The sequence below is a fragment of the Kogia breviceps genome, chromosome 5 (genome assembly GCF_026419965.1).
Source record: "Kogia breviceps isolate mKogBre1 chromosome 5, mKogBre1 haplotype 1, whole genome shotgun sequence".
Classification (NCBI taxonomy): Eukaryota; Metazoa; Chordata; class Mammalia; order Artiodactyla; family Physeteridae; genus Kogia; species Kogia breviceps.
The window spans coordinates 143,772,758-143,791,615 of record NC_081314.1 but is presented as its reverse complement, the minus strand read 5'-3'; the positions used below and the strand labels follow the sequence as shown (position 1 = coordinate 143,791,615).

General features: G+C 45.4%; 1 protein-coding gene across 3 annotated transcripts in view; it reads left to right on the top strand.

The window, feature by feature from the left end:
• The first annotated feature begins 3,687 nt into the window (after positions 1-3,687).
• The window catches only part of BRWD1 (bromodomain and WD repeat domain containing 1), a 122,781-nt gene continuing 107,610 nt past the window's right edge, over positions 3,688-18,858 (top strand). The window contains exons 1-5 of one of the 3 annotated variants that reach the window (XM_067035122.1): positions 3,688-4,043; positions 4,567-4,780; positions 4,874-4,932; positions 5,069-5,098; positions 5,259-5,318. In XM_067035122.1, the coding sequence (XP_066891223.1) occupies positions 4,732-4,780; positions 4,874-4,932; positions 5,069-5,098; positions 5,259-5,318 (198 nt within the window). In that variant the 5' untranslated portion in view covers positions 3,688-4,043; positions 4,567-4,731. Of the gene's footprint in view, positions 4,044-4,406; positions 4,781-4,873; positions 4,933-5,068; positions 5,099-5,258; positions 5,319-18,858 lie in introns of those variants that run through there. The other 2 variants (XM_067035123.1, XM_059065272.2) reach the window with 2 other exon arrangements.

The window sequence follows — 18,858 nt, the reverse complement described above, 5'->3', positions numbered from 1 at the left end:
CAGACACCTTCATTCGTTTTTCCTTTTAAAGTCCTCTGGAAGCCACGGAGCCACTAAGCCCATGCGCCACAACTACTGAGCCTGCGCTCTAGAGCCCACGATCCGCAATTACTGAGCCCGCGTGCCACAACTACTGAAGCCCGCGCGTCTAGAGCCCTTGCTCCACAAGAGAAGCCGCTGCAATGAGAAGCCTGCGCGCCGCAACGAAGAGTAGCCCCCACTCGCCGCAACTAGAGAAAGCCCACGCACAGCAAAAAAGACCCAACGCAGCAAAAAAAAAAAAAAAAAAGTCCTCTGGAAGTCTCTCAAGATGTTAACTCTTCTACTTCTAGGGATTTATCTTATGGAAGCCCGGGAGCCAGTGTTTACCACATGGTGCCTGCCTTAGAGAAATTCAGCTTTTGCTGAATGAATGAAATGATGCAGGGCTTTGGGTGCACTTGAATTCACTTCCATGTACTGATTCAGTTTTGTGGTATCATTGTTCTGTAGGTCCAGTGTCATCTACTTTTTTACATCCCTCAGAACTATGCTGATATTGTGCCTGCATCATTGATGTCTGCTAGCTGAATCTAAATTCAGTTCATGGACATTTGCATTAACATATTGATATTAGAATCTGAATGATGTACATAATTTTCTTTGCATAATCTCCACTCCTCACAGACCAACCTAATTTTTTACTTTAAAAATTGACCCTAATCTACTCTTTAATCCTCATTTTGGACCCCTCTCCTATGTGAACTGTTGGAAACAGTCTGGTTTGCTCACCATTTTCCAGATGTGCTTTTCACACTTAATACCTTTGTGACTCCTAAATGGTGACCTGGAAGGCCCCACTGAATTTTTTTTTTTTTCATGATGATTCATCCTTAGGCAAATTCTTAAACTTTCTAAGCCTCAGTTTCCTCATTCTTAAAATGAGAATAATAGAGTCTAGCTCAGACTTGCCTGTGGTGAGATACTGCACGTATTACGCATTTTCAAATTTCAGCTCTCTCACCTACTAGCCATGTGATCTTGTCTAGGCCCCCTGGTCTTTGGGCTCTGATTTCCTCCGTTATGAAATCGGCGAGGGCAGAAAGCATTTTGCAGTGCTGGAGCTCTGTTTAAGGTAGTGCTGTCCCACAGGGCTTGCAGCTACATGTCCTTGGGCCCTTCTCAATCTCTCTGGGCCTCAGCTTTCTCCGTTGTGAAGTGAGCGTGTTAACAGCACCCGACCGTTGTGAAGATCGGTGATGTGTATCCAGGATGCTTGCCAAGGACTAAAACATCATAGTAGTTCCCTTTTAGTGGAGATGGGTGACAGCATTATAGCTGATGTCACCAGCCATTAAGATCTTCCAACCCTTGCTTACCAAGCACTTTTTCGATAATTTAGTTTTCCATGTAGCTTTCCTGTGGTGAAATTCAAAAGCTATTTCCATTTACCCAAAAGTAAACCTTAGTGTGTGCATTTGGAATGCCTTGGATTCAATTGCTCGAGGGACCCAAACATGATTCTCACCTTACTTGGAGACCACTTCAGGCAGGTCGCAACTATGGAGTTGCTGATGGACAGTTTTCCCCCCTTTCCTCCTCTTCTCTGGTGTAAGTGGGAGTCAAATATGGGTTTCTGTCACTTGACAGCTGAAGGGGGAAGATATTCTGCCTCTTGTCAGAAATCCTGGCGTCTCTATTCCAAACCTAGGAACAGTGCTTGTCATGGACGTCAGGGTGAGTTGTAAAGAACTAGTAGGGCTTGTACAAGGGAAAACTCCTGTCATCTTTTCTGACCTCTTGTAATGGTTACTGTGCTGCCCACACCAGAATTGCAGTTTTGGACAATGACCAGTGCTTGGGATATAAATTCTTGTAACATGTTTTGGGGCTGTCTTTTACTTTTATGATTTTGCTACACAATGAAATATGCAACTCCTTCCTCTATCTCTGAAAGGTTAAATTCTCTCCTCTTCATGTCTTTGTTACTTGCTAACTTTGGTAATATTGTAGCATCAGATCATACTGTCCCACAGGAATATATGCGCTATAACTTCAACTGATCAAGTTGTTCCAAGCAGTTGTCCACCGTAACAATTTAACTAGCCTGGATGCCCTGTCTCAATTGGTGGCACAACCTTGACCTACTAAGCCCCAGACTTAAGATTTTTGTGACTTTTCCTCTCACTGCACTTCAACCTCATCTTACTGATTGAACTTCCTATTTCTGAGCTTCTTTTTTTTTCTTTTTAAAATTTATTTTACTTATATTTATTTTTGGCTGCATTGGGTCTTCGTTGCTGCACGCGGACTTTCTCTAGTTGTGGTGAGCGGGGACTACTCTTCGTTGCGGTGCGCGGCCTTCTCACTGCAGTGGCTTCTCTTGTCGTGGAGCATGGGCTGTAGGCACGCGGGCTTTAGTAGTTGTGGCGTGTGGGCTCAGAAGCTGTGGCTCGCGGGTTCCAGAGCGCAGGCTCAGTAGTTGTGGCACACGGGCTTTGCTGCTCCGTGGCATGTGGGATCTTCCCAGACCAGGGCTCGAACCCGTGTCCCCTGCCTTGGCAGGCAGATTCCCAACCACTGCGCCACCAGGGAAGCCCTGAATTTCCTATTTCTGAACCCATCTCTCTCTCCATCTTTACAATGATTGCCCTAATGCATCTCATCTCTTTCCTATTTTCGGGGTCGACTAAGTGGTTTTCCTGCCTCTTGAAAAGAATCCTTTCTGGCTTAGAACCCTTCAGTTGTTCCCAATTTTAACTCCCCCCCCCCTGCCAATTTAAACTTTGATTTAATGGGTCCCATTCATGCCTCCAAAGTCACCCCAAGTAGTCATATTAAATTTGAATTCTTTAAACTTGGAATGTTATTCACGTCTTGGCCCTTTGTTGTTCATGTACCTGGAATCCCTTTCCATACACTGAAGACTCAAACTTCTAACATCTCCCCCTCCCACAGGGGGGTTAACCTTCCTTCTTGTCATTCTTTGCAATGATGTAAGCATCGTTTCTCCTGAAAGACACTGAAATCTTGGATGGCAAAGCTGTAGTCATTCCTTCATCTCAGTCCCCATCACTTGATAACTGTTTGCTGAACCAACAGATACAAGAAAAGACTGCTGATGCACTCATTCAAACACGTTTGGATCGCTCCCATACAAACATATATAAAAACTTTTGCTATGTGGTGTCTAAATGATTAAAAGCTGGCACATACAGGGTACTTGCTGTATGCTAAGAACACGTTAACCCATTACACCCTCACAACCCTATGAAGTAGGCACAAATATTATCTACAGTTTACAAGTGAGGAAAATTGAGGCTCAGAGGTTGTGATTTGCTCAAAGTCACACACTGAACAGCCCGGCAAGGCCCAGGGTCAGTCCTGCTCCAGGGTCTGCTCTAAACCACTACCTTTAACTTTTCCATGCTGTGGTTGTTATTCTACTGCGTAGGAATTGGAAATTACAATGTCCTCTCCATGAGGGCAGTATTTTGCTCGCTGTTGTACCTTAGGACTCCGAATAGGGCACGTTGGCTATGCCGAGTGAATGAATCCGCAGCCTACCACGGCATTAAGGGAATCTTGTGGACCCTTGTGCACTGCTCCAGCCTCAAATCCTACTACTGTCTTCCAAGAACATCCTAATGACGCACGGTTCCCCCCCGCCCCCGAGTGTCCCTCAAGGGACTGGGCTGCTGCGTGTCTATTGCCCGCTTCCTCCCACCCGCCTTCCTATCCGGCTCAGTCATCGCCGGCCTGGACTGCCTTCCCGGACTAGCGAGGCTGACATCCACAGAGATGTACTGCATTTTCTTTAACCCTTTCTACGAGACCGCTGGGTTCTCCTGGGACTGCGTCTCGGCCTCATGATTCTATCTTCTTCTACTGCACGCGGCAACGTGGACTCTTAGTAAACGTTTGCTGCGCCCTCCGAGCCACAGTGTCCGCGGCGCCCCGGTCCCCACCCCCATCCTGTGACTTCCCCGCATCCCTCCTCCCCTCCCGGGCGAAAGCTTCTCGGGCCGGCCTTCTCCTCTTTGCAGGCGACACGATTCTCAGCTGTAAGTGTTTCGCGTCCTCGAAGCAACCGATCTTCCGTGGGGGACAAACACACTGGCCCCAGATGACCGTCCGTGAGGTCCTTTCCGAGAGCCCGGAGTTGGCGACCCCGCCGCACCCGCCGCGCGTCCTGGGCCCCCACGGTTCCGCGTCGAGGGGTCTCGGTTCCCGCCGGAGAAGCGGAGACCTGTCCCTCTCCCGCCGCCCCCCCAACGACCCCCACCCGACCTCCGCCCCCGCCGCCCGCCGCCCGCCGCCCGCCGCCCGCCCCTCCGCGCAGTCGGGCCGCCGCCTCACAATGGCCGGGCGCCTTCTCACCGCGCGCAGGGATCCCGGCCACGCGCGCTCCCCTCCCCCACGCTCCGCCTCCCCCGGGGCTCGGCCCATGGCGCACATAGTCTCCTCCCTGCGCTCCCTGAAGCGGAGGAGAGGGAGGCGAGGTGCGCTTTTCCGGCCGCGGCCAGACCGCCGTTCGTCCGGTGGTGCCGGCTGGCCCCAACGGAGGAACTACTTTCTCTACCTCAGGGGCACTACTTCGCGGAGGCGTCGGCGCTGGCGGCGCGCACGGCATGGCGACGGCAGCGGCGGCGGCGGCGGCGCGCCTGAGATAGAGAGACGCGGGCCCGGTCAGGCCTCGGCGCGGCCTACACGCTTCGCTCACCAGCTCCCGCCCCGGCTCCGCGCCCGGCCATGGCGGAGTCCTCGCCCGCCCGACGCCCGGTGCCCCTCATCGAGTCGGGTAAGACGCACCGCCCGCGGCGCCCCCGCCCCCGCCGCGGCCCCCTCCCCGCCGCCGCGCCCGCTCCTGACCCGACTCCCCGTCTCCCCGCAGAGCTGTACTTCCTCATCGCCCGGTACCTATCGGCCGGCCCGTGTCGGAGAGCCGCCCAGGTGAGTGCGGGCCCGCGGGCGGCGGCCGCGCTCCGGAGGTCGCGGCCCCGCCGCCGCTTGGGGTCGCGGGAGAAGGGCGCCGGGCGGACCGGGATGCGGCCCCCGCCCCCCTAACTGCGCGTCTCTTCGGCTGCAGGTGCTGGTGCAGGAGCTGGAGCAGTACCAGGTCTGTGCTGCGCGGCGGCGCCCGGCCCGCCGCGTCCCCTGCGTCCCCTGCCGGCCCTGCCCGGGGGCCGCTCGCCCGGCTCCCCCGTTCCCTGCCCCGCCCCCCGCCCCTCGCCTGGCCCCGCGCGGTGGTCACTCGTGTGCGTCTCGGGTCTTTGCAGTTGCTGCCGAAGAGGTTGGATTGGGAGGGCAACGAGCACAACAGGAGCTACGAGGAATTGGTGAGAGTTTTGACATTTCCATCCCGGTGTTTCTGAGCGCCCGCCCCCCGCCCCCTTTTCGGGGCTCCTGTTGGAGGGGCGAAGTGACCGAGCGGCGCTCGGAGGGGGCGGGAGGGCGGCCCTGGCGTCACCGGGACGACGGGACTCCCCCCTGTAGGTAGTATTTTGCTTTGTGGTGGCCGGGTTTGTTTGGGTAGGAAACGGCTCCGGGGGGAGAGTTGGCGGGGTGGGTCCCCAGGTGCGGTGCCTCTGGTGAGAGCCAGGGGCGCGCCAGCCATTCAGCGAGCTGCTCTCATCCGTGTTTCTCCTGAACCCGACTTGTGACTCGACCTGTGATTGGTCTTCCTCCTTTTACCCCGCCCATCTTCTCCAACCACTTGTTCCTAGGAATAGAAGCATCGGTGTCTGAAAGGTGGAGAAATGTTTCTCTTTTTTCCCTCAGCAGAGTAATAAAAAATCTTGGCTGCTGTGAGACTGTGCCGCTCCTCCAGTACTTGTGCCGCTGTAAACTGTGCTACACTTGTTGAATGCCTTAGGAAACTTAATGTGATGAATTTTTACGTTGCTGTTTGGTGTATGTAACTTAAATATAGGCTCTAAATACGCAGTTTCTCTTTCTGGAGCACCATTTAATATAGATTACAGTTCTCTTTCCATTGTATTTTGTCGTCTTTTTTAGTTGCTTTCACAGTATATGATTTGGTTTGATTCACTCGTTCTGTCCTTAGTGAAATAAAACATTTTTCAGGAAAATATTTTTCCAATTTGTATATTAGGACAAAGGATTTCTTTAGTTGCCAGGCCATATTCAGCATCTTGTATGCACAGAACAACTGGGGGGAAAAAAAAAGTTCCTGAATGATTTTTTACCACAGTTCTAATACCTGCAAGCAGAAGTTGGTAGAATATGATCACCATTGTTGAATTATACAAAAGAACAGAAATAGGGGGATTTGTTATCTGTATGTGAACAGTTAAGTGTTTTTAATAAAACTTAATTTAAGTATAGTTGATTTACAATGTTGCGGTAATTTCTGCTATACAACAACATGATTCAGTTATATATACGTTCTCTTTCACATTTCTTTCCATTATGGTTTGTCACAGGATATTGAATCTAGTTCCCTGTGCTCTACAGTATACCTTGCTGTGTATCCATATTCTCTATAATAGTTGGCATCTGCTGATCCCAAGCTCCCAGGCCTTCCCTCCCCACCTCCCCCACCTCCACCCCCTCCCCCCTCCCCCTCCCCCGTGGCAACCACAAGTCTGTTCTCTGTCTGTTTCTGTTTTCGTAGATACTGAACACTTAAGTGTTAACAGTTAAAGTTGGTTGAATGTAACAAAAGATTCTATTTCAATTGTCAGTTTTAATATTTGCCTTCCTAGAGTTTTTTGAAGCAAACACTTAAAAGCAAATATTTTCAAGCAAGTGAGCTCTCAAGGTTCTGTATCATGGCAGTTTTTATGTCTTCTTGAGTTTGACATTTTGAGACTTAAGGAAAAAGGACTGATCCATTTTATTGTTTTACTCCTGTTGTTAGGTGAAAACAGTGTTGTCAGTGAAGCAGAAAAACATTATTTTTTAAATTTATTTTTTATTGAAGTATAGTTGAATTACAATGTGTTAATTATTGCTGTACAGCAAAGCGACTCAGTTATACACATACATACATTCTTTTTCATATTTTGCATCATGGTTTATCATAGGATATTGACTGTAGTTCCCGTGCTATACAGTAGGACCTTGTTGTTTATTCATTCTATATATACCAGTTGGCACTGCTAATTCCAAACTCCCAATCCAACACTCTCCCACCTCCCTCCCCAGAAAAACATCATTGACATGACAGTGCAGTCATGCTGCTGAAGAGAAAATTGCTTACATTTTGAAATAAGCGTTATGCTATAACTACTGGAAAAGTTTCTTTAAAAATAGACTTGTATATTTTTTGGCTTTTGCTGGTAGAATTGCTTAAAACTTAAAATTCTGCTTTAAATTATTCAGTATCTCTCTGTGATATATCCCTATGATGTGGCTGCGACATATGTCTTCTCATTGTCTGGATGATTTGTCTGATGGGTATCCTCTTCCTCCTTTACCGTCCTGCCTCCTCCTCTCCCAGCACTAAATGGAAGAGGATGAGTTTCCTGTATAGAGAATTATTCTTTTGTCAACGGTATACAAGTAGCTTCTAGTTCTCCAACAAAGTCTCCTTTTTTTTAAAAAAAAATATTTTAAGTAGTGTTCAAATATACACAAATGAGAAAAATATAATGAATCTGCATATATCATAAACAAATTCATTAGCAATTTTTTTTTTTCTTTTGGCCTCACCCTGTGGCATGTGGAACTTCCCTGACCAGGAATTGAACCTGCGCCCCCTGCAGTGGAAGCATGGAGGCGTCGCCATTGGACCCCTGGGGAAGTCCCCCAATTTGCTATACTTATTTATTTTTTAATATTTGGTTTGAATTGGGCTTCAGACAAGTTCCATGCATTGGGCTGAAATTACATCTCTTTTTATCTTGCATAGTTTTTTTCCCTGTGCTGTTGATTTACTGAAGAGGCTGAGTTATTCTGTAGAATGTTTCACATTTTGGTTTAGTCTGATTGTTTCTTTTGATGTTGTTTGTTTCTTTAATTTATTCCTTTTTCTCAGTAGTTCGCATTCTTGGATCAGAACCACCTGGGAGCTTTATAAAATCTGGATGCCCAGGCTATGCCCCAGACCAGTTAAATCAGAATCTTTGTGGTGGGGCTGGACATCACTATTTTTTAAAAGCCTTTCAGGTGATTCCCATATCACTGTTTATAAAGCTACAGTTTATCTTAGACTTGTGACCATGCTGTTATTCCAGCCTGTACTTTGGAAGTAAGAATGTTTTTGATACTTCTCAGGAGAATTGAGATTAGTTACCTCTCAATACCTAACCCTGTGTTAGCAGTTGGGCTTGTGAATTTAATTGGAATTTTTATGATTTATAGGTGGTGAAGAAAGGGGAAGAATGAAATAGAAGTATAGAACTGGGCATGGGAATTGGGAAGGACTAGGTTTGTAAAGGAGGAGTGTATTTAAAAAGAGGAAAGTGGGCTTCCCTGGTGGCGCAGTGGTTGAGAGTCTGCCTGCCGATGCAGGGGACACGGGTTCGTGCCCCGGTCTGGGAAGATCCCACATGCCGTGGAGCGGCTGGGCCCGTGAGCCATGGCTGCTGAGCCTGTGCGTCCGGAGCCTGTGCTCCACAGTGGGAGAGGCCACAGCAATGAGAGGCCCGCGTACCCCCCCCCCAAAAAAAAAGGAAAGTGATTTGATATACTTTGTGATTGAGTAACATGATAGATCAATTTTTGTAGACAATCTCTTAACCAGAAAACAAAAACATAAGATTTTTATAGTGTAGCCTATCATTAGAGGATTTATTGTCATTAAGTCGTCATTTATTTATTTTTGGCTGCGTCCTGTCTTCGTCGCTGTGCGCGGGCTGTCTCTGGTTGTGGCGAGCATTGTGGTGGCTTCTCTTGGTGTGGAGCATGGGCCCCAGGCACGTGAGCTTCAGTAGTTGCAACACGCAGGCTCAGTAGTTGTGGCTCACAGGCTCAGTAGTGGTGGCACACGGGCTTAGTTGCTCTGCGGCATGTGGGATTTTTGTGGATCAGGACTCGTGTCCCCTGCATCGGCAGGCAGATTCTTAACCACTGCGCCACCAGTGGTTAATAACAAGGGAAGTCCCTTGTTATTTTTAAAAAATAATGTTTGAGTAGGCCTTTTGTATGAGGAAAAGTCTTCAGAGTTATTTGTATTGAAATCAGTATCTGGTTTATTAGAATTGTAAGTGGTCATATTTTTTAAACTTTTACGTTCATTTACAAATTTTAGAAGGGTAGTAACATATATAGAAACAAGTATATTTGTTTTTACATTTTGATTAGTGTTTGTCACAAGAGTTTAATCTTAAAATATTTAACACCAACTTAATATTGTTAATTAAATTTCCTTGGGGGTTTCCACACTATATATACAAATAGATGATGATTTTAATCTGTAGATGCCTCAAGATGGCAAACATAAGATTTAAGCGTCATCTTTCTAAGGATTTAACTGTTGTAAGTATATTTTATTTATTTATTTATTTATTTATTTTGATTTTTGCCCACTCCACGCAGCTCGCGGGATCTTGGTTCCCCAACCAGGGATCGAACCTGTGCCCCCTGCAATGGAAGTGTAGAGTCCTAACTACTGGGCCACCAGGGAATTCCCAGTATATTTTTATTTTATTTTATTTATTTATTATAAATCCATTGTAATTAATTTATTTATCTTTGGTTGCTTTGGGTCTTCATTGCTGCATGTGGGCTTTCCCTAGTTATGGCGAGCGGGGGCTACTCTTTGTGGTTTGAGTGCTTCTCATTGTGGTGGCTTCCCTTGTTGCGGAGCACGGGCTCTAGGCGTGTGGCCTTCAGTAGGTGTGGCATCTGGGGTCACTAGTTGTGTCGCATGGGCTTAGTCGCTCCGTGGCATGTGGGATATTCCCAGACCAGGGTTTGAACCTGTGTCCCCTGCGTTGGTAGGTGGATTCTTAACCACTGTGCCACCCGGGAAGTCCTATTTTATTTATTTTTATTTTTAAAATATTTATTTATTTGGCTGCGTCGGGTCTTAATTGCAGCATACGGGATCTCTCATTGTGGTGTGTGGGCTCCAGAGCTCGCGGGCCCAGTAGTTGTGGTGCGTGGGCTTAGTTGCCCCACGCCATGTGGTATCTTAGTTCCCCCATCAGGGATCAAACTCGTGTCCCCTGCATTGGAAGGTGGATTCTTAACCACTGGATCACCAGGGGAGTCCCATAAATGTATTTTAAATTTATTGTAGTAAATTATTCTTTTTTACAAATGCTAAAAATAGTTCAGTTATTACAAAACTTGTTACTATATGAGAATAACTATAACTTGCACAAGTGTATCCACACTTCTTTGCTTCACCTCTACTTATTTGTCAGCCTTCCTCGGTTTATGAATTCACTGTCCAAACCAAGGGGACAGTGGTATTACCATCTTGGTCTCCCTGCTGGATTAAGGACTCAGGTTATGATTGAAGACTATGACTCAGGACTTAAAATTTGGGTGCACTGCCAGATAGACTCTTCTGGAGTCTCAAATTGAGCCTTTTTTAAAAATAGCAAGGCTACTTATTTACCATTTAAAACAAAACAACTCCTGGGACTTCCCTGGTGGTCCAATGGTTAAGAATTCCCACTTCCACTGCAGGGGCATGGGGTCGATCCCTGGTTGGGGAACTAAAATCCCATATGCTGTACTGCGTGGCCAAAAATAAATAAATAAATCTGTATTCCCCACCTGTATTGCAGTTAGTCACATTACCATTTTATTTTCACTGTGGGTTTCTAAAGACCCTTCATCCTGAGTACAGCTTCTTTCTTTCCTCTCTGTAGGGATTCTGCATTTTCTTTGTACTTGACTGTAGAGATCTGTCATTCTACAGGCATTTCATTGACAACGCTTGGGAACACTTAATGATCATGGTAGTGTGAGGATAAGTTACAGTCTAGCAATAGAGCAGGTATTAAATTAGAAAGTTGGGTTTTGGTGCCAGGTGGCTAGGCTGTAATTCAGACTTTTTAGCATTACTTACTAGATGTTCTAAGGCAGATTATTTAGTCTCTACCTCAGTTCCTCGATGTGCAAGACAAGGGTAATAATAATTGTATCAAAGTGTTGTTGTGGACCTTATATGGAAATGAATGATTTTGCAGTGTTTATTAGTAACAATGTTGATAGGACAGTAAGTCATAATATTGTTAGACTTCCCCTTCACCTGATTTATATTTGTAGGGTCTTAGGAATTAACGAAATACAGTCTCTGTGAGCTCTAACACTTGTATGAATGATACCTGGTATTTACCCTTATGGATGACCACAGAGTAGGAAGTCTCTATACCTGCAGTCTCTATACCTTAGTGCTGAATAACGGTAGTGGTGTCACTATCTGAGTCACTTAGCCTTGACTCTGCTACTTTATTTATTTATTTATTTATTTGCTTAATTTTTTGGCTGTGTCAGGTCTTAGTTGTGGCACACAGACTCTCTCTAGTTGTGGCGCACAGGCTCAGCGGTTCACATGGCCTTAGTTGCCCCGTGGCATGTGGGATCTTTGTTCCCCAACCAAGGATGGAACCCGCATCCTCTGCATTGGAAGGCGGATTATTAACCACTGGACCACCAGGGAAGTCCCTTGACTGTGCTACTTTAAAAGATAATAGTTATTAGTTACTTTGTTTTCATGGGCTCATCTAATCATAACAGTTATTTTCCTTTACGGCAGGGCTCTCTAACCCCTGTGCTGCTGACTGGTACCTGTCTGAGGCCAGTTAGGACCTGGGCTGCACAGCACGTGAGTGGCAGGCGAGCGAGAGAAGCTTCACCTGCCGCTCCCCATTGCCCCCCATCACTTTCATTATGCTTGAGCCATCCCCTCCCCCAACCCCCACCCCCCCACCCCTGTCTGTGGAAAAATTGTCTTCCGTGAAACTGGTCCCTGGTGCAACAGAGGTTGGGGACTGCTGCTCTAAAGGACAAAGGTCATGTGACATTTTTCCTTTCAAATTGTCTAAATCCTTACAGATTTAAAAAATTCTCCGACCTATGTGGAGTTATCTGTCTCTTTTTTTCTTTAGTTCTTTATTTTGAAGCTATCTCATTAGGTGCATACAAATTCCAAACTGTTATCTTCCTGTTTAGTTGATCGCCCCCCTTCTTTCTAATGGACTTAATTTTTTAGAGCAGTTTTGGGTTCATAGCAAAATTGAGTGGAAGATGCAGAGGTTTCCCATATACTCCTGCTCCCATAAATGCATAGTCTCCCTCATTATCAACATGTCCCACCAGAGTGGTACATTTATTGCACTTGATGACTATTTTGACATATGCTCATCGAAAGTCTATAGTTTGTTAGTGTTCTCTTACATTTACATTTAGTGCTCTTGGTATTGTACAGTCTGTGGGTTTGGACAAATGTACAATGACATGTATCCACCAATATAGTATCGTAGAGTAATTTTACAGTCCTAAAAATCCTCTGTGCTCTGCCTAAATATCCCTGCCTTCCTCCGTCCCACTGATGTTTTTGCTGTCTCCATAGTTTCACCTTTTCCAGAATTTGACCCTTATTTTATTTTTTAATTATTATTTTAAAATTTATTTATTTAAAAATTTATATTATTTTTATTTATTTTTGGCTGCATTGGGTCTTTGTTGCTGCGCACAGGTGTTCTCTAGTTGTGGTGAGCGGAGGCTACTCTTCATTGCGGTGCGTGGGCTTCTCATTGCGGTGGCTTCTCTTGTTGTGGAGCACAGGCTCTAGGCACGCAGGCTTCAGTAGTTATGGCTCGCGGACTCTAGAACGCAGGCTCAGTAGTTGTGATGCACGGGCTTAGTTGCTCTGTGGCATGTGGGATCTTCCTGGACCAGGGCTCCAATCCGAATTTTTAACCGCTGCGCCACCAGGGAAGCCCTGACCTTTTTTTTTTAAATTAGGAAATACTCTCTCTTCATACTTCTTGCCTTAAGGTCTAACATTGCCTTGTGTTATTGTAGCCAGCCCAGCTTTCTTTTGGTGAGTGATGGATAGTATGCTTTTGTTTATCCTTTTACTTTTGGTATTCCTGTGGTCTCATTTTTAAAGTGTGTCTCCTGAAACAGCATGTAGTTTGTTTGTTTGTTAGTTTTTTTGCGGTACGCGGGCCTCTCACTGCTGTGGCCTCTCCCGTTGCGGAGCACAGGCTCCGGACGCACAGGCTCAGCGGCCACGGCTCACGGGCCCAGCCGCTCCGAGGCACGTGGGATCCTCCCGGACCGGGGCACGAACCCGTGTCCCCTGCATCGGCAGGCGGACTCTCAACCACTGTATCACCAGGGAAGCCCAGCATGTAGTTTTATTCAGTCTTTTAGTTGGAGTGTTTAAACCATTTGTATTTAAGATAATTACTTAAACTTGATTGTGTTAGACCTACCAAGTATCTGTTTTATATATGTGCAATTTATTTTTCCTTTCTTACTTTCTTTTGGATTAACCAGCTGTTATTCTATTTATTTATTTTTTAAATTGCTTTTCTGTAATATATCTTTTTATCATTTTAGTGGTTACCCTAGAGATTATAATATGCATTACCATTTACCTTAGGTACTTTAACCACTTCTCATATAAATGGAGTTAAAGCTATTAGTTGTCACCCTCTTGTCCTTTGGGCTATTATCATATTTTACCTTTACATATGTTATAAATTTTTCCAGATGTTATTGTAGTTGTTTTATTTTTTTTGGCCACACTGCACAGCACACAGGATCTTAATTCCCCGATCAGTGATGCTACCTGCATACCCTGTATTGGGAGTGCAGAGTCTTAACCACTGGACCACCAGGGAAGTCCCTGTAGTTGTTTTAAAGTAAATTTTCATTTGCTTATCCACCTGTATACCTTTCCTGATATTTTTATTTCCTTCCTGTCTTTCCATGCCTCTTATATGTGATTATTTTTTCTTCAGTCTCCACAACTTATTTTGGTATTTCTTTTAATGAAAGTTTGTTGGCAGTGACTTCAGTTTTCCCTTTTCTTTCTTTCTTTTCTTTTTTGTTTGAAAACTTCTTTGTTTTGAATTTTTTTTTTTTTTTTTTTTTTTTTTTTTTTTTTTTTTTTGCGGTATGCGGGCCTCTCACTGTTGTGGCCTCTCCCGTTGCGGAGCACAGGCTCCGGACGCGCAGGCCCAGCGGCCATGGCTCACGGGCTTAGTTGCTCTGCGGCATGTGGGATCTTCCCGGACCAGGGCACGAACCCGTGTCTCCTGCATCGGCAGGCGGATTCTCAACCACTGCGCCACCAGGGAAGCCTTATTTTTAAAAAATATTTATTTTTTTAATTTATTTATTTTCCTTTTTGGCTGTGTCTGGTCTTAGTTGCGGCACATGGGAGCTTTTATTGTGGCGTGTGGTCTCTTTGTTGCGGTGCTCAGGCTTCTTTGTAGTTGCGGCGTGTGGGTTTTCTCTCTCTAGTTGTGGCTCATGTGCTCCAGGGCATGTGGGCTCTGTAGTTTGCAGCATGTGGCCTCTCTCATTGAGGTGCACGAGCTCAGTAGTTGTGGCGCGTGGGCTTAGTTGCCTTGCAGCATGTGGGATCTTAGTTCCCGGACCAGGGATCGAACCTTCCTTCCCTGCGTTGGAAGGCGGGTTCTTTACCACTGGACCATCAGGGTAGTCCCTTGACTTTCTTTTTTCTTTAACTAATTTTTACTCATTATTATTATTAAAAAAATATTTTTAAAAAATTCATTTCATTTATTTTTGTCTGTGTTGCGTCTTTGTTGCTGCGTGCTGGAGTTCTCTAGTTGTGGCGAGTGGGGGCTACTCTTGGTTGTGGTGTGCAGGCTTCTCATTGCGGTGGCTTCTCTTGCTGCGGAGCACGGGCTCTAGGTGCGTGAGCTTCAGTAGTTGTGGCACATGGGCTCAGTAGTTGTGGCTCCCGGGCTTAGTTGTTCTGCGGCATGTGGGATCTTCCCGGACCTGGGCTCGAACCCGTGTCCCCTGCGTTGGCAGGCAGATTCTTAACCACTGCACCACCACAGAAGCCCAGATTTTTTTAAAAAATTAATTAATTAGTTAGTTTTTTTTTTTTTTTGGTTGTGTTGGCTCTTCGTTGTTGCGCGTGGGCTTTCTCTAGTTGTGGTGAGCGGGGGCTACTCTTCCTTGCAGTGTGCGGACTTCTCATTGTGGTGGCTTCTCTTGTTGTGGAGCACAATCTCTAGGCACGCAGGCTTAAGTAGTCGTGGCACGCCGGCTTGGTTGTTGTGGTTCACGGGCTCTAGAGCGCAGGCTCAGTAGTTGTGGTGCATGGGCTTAGTTGCTCCGTGGCATGTGGGATCTTCTCTGGCCAGGGCTTGAACCGGTGTCTCCTGCATTGGCAGGTGGATTCTTAACCACTGTGCCACCAGTGAAGCCCCCCCAATTTTTTTTTTTAAGCTGTGAAATTCTGGTTGCTTGGTTGGTTCTGGTGTTTTTTTCTTTCAGCACATTAATGTTGTAAAGTCAGCAGTCTTACTATTGCTTCTTTCAAGATAATGTTTTTTTCTCTGGCTGCTTTTTAAGATTTTCATTTTGTCTTTAATTTTCAGAAGTTTTACTATGGTATGCTGTAGTCATTATCTATCACTACATAAAAAGTTACCCTAAACTTAGTGACTTAAAACAACACAGATTAATTAAGTAATTATTTTTACTTGGCTGCACCACACAGCATGTGAGATCTTAGTGCCCCGACCAGGGATCGAACCTGTGCCCTCTGCATTGTAAGAGCAGAGTCTTAACCACTGGACTGCCAGGGAAGTCTCACAGATTTATTATTGTCTCTATTTAAGTCAGGAGTCCAGGCACAGCTGAGCTGAGTCCTCTGTCTCAGCCTCTCTCAAGGCTGCAATCAAAGTGTTGGCCAGAGCTGGGGTTTCAACTGAAAGCTTGACTGTGGAAAGATCTGCTTCCAAGTCACATTGTTTTTGGCTGGCTTCAGTTCCTGGAGTGGATTGTTAGACTGAGAGCCTCAGTTCCTAGTTGGCTCTTGGCTGCTCTCAGCTCCTTGCCACATTGATCTCTCCAACATAGCAGCTTACCTCATAGAAAGATGAAGGCAGAGAAGGCAGTAGTCTGCAGGCAAGCCAGAAGTCACAGTCTTTTGTAACCTAATAATGGATGTGTTACTCAATGTTAGTGTATTCTGTTGGTTAGAAGTAACTTACTCAAGGGGAGGGGATTTCACAAGTCTGAGTACCAGAAGGTGGGAATGTTGGGGTCCATGACAGAAGCTGCCTACCACATGTGCCTAGGTAGATTTCTTGGTACTTACTTTGCTTGGGGTTCTCTGAGCTTCTTGAATCTGTAGTGTATCAAGTAGTTCACTATATAATTAAAGTCCCATATGGAAAGCATAGAAGAATAGGGCAGAATAAGTATTTTGAAGAGATAATGGCTGAGGATTTTCCAGCATCTGGGCCATTTCTGGGTCTGCTTCTTTTCGCCATTCCCTCTCTTGACCCTGGGTCTCATATTTTGCTTTGTTTTAAGTCTCATCATCTTTTGAAGTATACTGGGCCTTTTTGTGTTAAAAGAGTAGTGTAGTTAGACTCAGTAAAGGAAGTGCTTCTTTTCCTCTCTCAAAGCTGTTAGGTTGTGGGGTTGGGTCAATCTGATTTGTAGCTGATCATCTCTGGCCTTTGGTGCAGCTTTAGTTGCATTCACCCCATAACTGGCTTCACGTGTTTTGCGGGTGGGATTGAGACTCTCTTTCAGCAGAGTTTGGAATTTGGGCACCAGTGAGATTCTTTTTTTTAAAATTAATTAATCAATTATATTTATTTTTGGCTGTGTTGGATCTTAGTTGATGGCACGTGGGATATTTGTTGAGGCATGTGGGATCTTTCTTTGCAGCGCACAGGCTTCTCTCTAGCTGTGGCGTGCGGGTTTTCTCTTCTCTAATTGTGGCACCTGGGCTCTGTAGTTGTGGTGTGCGGGCTGTCTAGTTGAGGCACGTGAGTTCAGTAGTTGTGGTGTGTGGGCTTAATTGTCCTGCGGCATGTGGGATCTTAGTTCCCTAACCAGGGATCGAACCTGTGTCCCCTGCATTGTAAGGTGGATTCTTTACCACTGAACCACCAGGGAGGTCCCACCAATGAGATTCTTGAGAGGTCTATACTTTATAGCTCAGTTGCCAGCTTTCCAAATTTGTAAGATCTTGCGCTATTTTATAGTCCAGTTGCCTACATTTTGGTTGATGAAGAGTTCTCTTTAATTTCCAGTTCTACCTTGTTGTCTTATTCCTAGCCAGCTGCTCTGCATCCAGTTTTTGGCCCTGTGCAGTTGGTGAAGGCCTGTGGAAGGGAATCAGCCTGGGTGCAACTCACTCTGAGGAGGCTCCTTAGTGTTCTAATCAGTCGTCAACCCACAGGTGGCTGTTTAAAAGTTTGACAGATTTTTCCCTTTTCCTTATGTCTGTGTCAGTTCTTCTTGCCTGTCTGCTATGGATGAAAGCAGCTGTGAGTGTTTTTTCTGTTCACAGAGGGCTCATCAGTTTCTGGGGTACAGTTAATTTAGATTTGTTTCCTTAGCTCTGTGAAGGAAGTAGATAACCCAGCTTGTTCTCATTTTTAAGGTGAGAGCAATGGTTTTTCTTGGATTATCTCATTTGAAATAGTTGGAATAGATAGATGATTACTTTTGACTTTTAAAAATTATGTGGGACAGGAATTCCGTGGTGGCGCAGTGGTTAAGAATCCACCTGCCAATGCAGGGGACACAGGTTTGGGCACTCGTCCAGGAAGATCCTGTATGCTGCAGAGCAACTAAGCCCGTGTGCCACAACTACTGAGCCTGCACTCTGGAGCCCATGAGCCACAACTGCTGAGCTGCCCGTGCTCCGTGACAAGAGAAGCCACTGCAGTGAGAAGCCCACACACCTCAATGTAGAGTAGCCCCTGCTCCCCTCAATTAGAGAAAGCCTGCACGCAGCAATGAAGACCCAACGCAGCCAAACATAATTTTTTTTTTTTAAATTTATGTGGGACATGCAACCACCTGTAGTTACCTGTAGGTACAACTAATTACATTTCTTGGCACATAGTAGGCTCTCAGTTTTTATCAAAATAATTAATGTTTAATGCTTAGTATTTTTTTTTTTAACTGAGAACCGGTCATTAACAGTTTGGTTATTAAATAGTGTTTTGTCTGATCTTTGATTTCTTAAAATTTCTCTAAGAAGTGTACTTCATTTGTAGGGCAGTTAGGGCAGTGTTTAGTGCCAAATGGTCATGAGATATATGGAAGTTATACATCCCTTTTTTTTTTTAAAGCTTCTTAATCCATTTCATTATTAACCTACAAAATAGAATTTTTCGATGATCGTTTATTGTCTTTCCTTTTTTATGTGGAAATGGGGAAATGGCATTTTTTTTGAATTATGTGTATTCAAATGATGGTGTTTTAATTCACACTGAACAACAGCAACAAAATCTTGATAAAAAAGAAATGGGAGAAATAAAAACTGATTTCTGAACCAAATGTGTACTTACACAACAGTGAATCACTGGGAAATGTAGTCATGGAGTAGGTAAACTCCATGTGAAGAAAACTGCATATAGGAATTCAAAAGCGTTATAGCACATACTCTTTGTTTTTTAAGTAGATAGGCCTCAAAATTTTTTTTTTTATAGCACATCATTTTAAAATAAATTCTCACTTTTTTTGTTTTTGGCTGCATTGGGTCTGCATTGGTTGCTGCATGCGGGCTTTCTCTCATTGTGGCGAGCGGGGGCTACTCTTGGTTGTGGTGTGCAGGCTTCTCATTGTGGTGGTTCTCTTGTCGCGGAGCATGGGCTCTAGCCTCGTGGGCTTCAGTAGTTGTGGCATGTGGGCCCTAGAGTGTGTGGGCTTCAGTAGTTGTGGCGCAGAGGCTCAGTAGTTGTGGCTCGTGGGCTCAGTAGTTGTGGT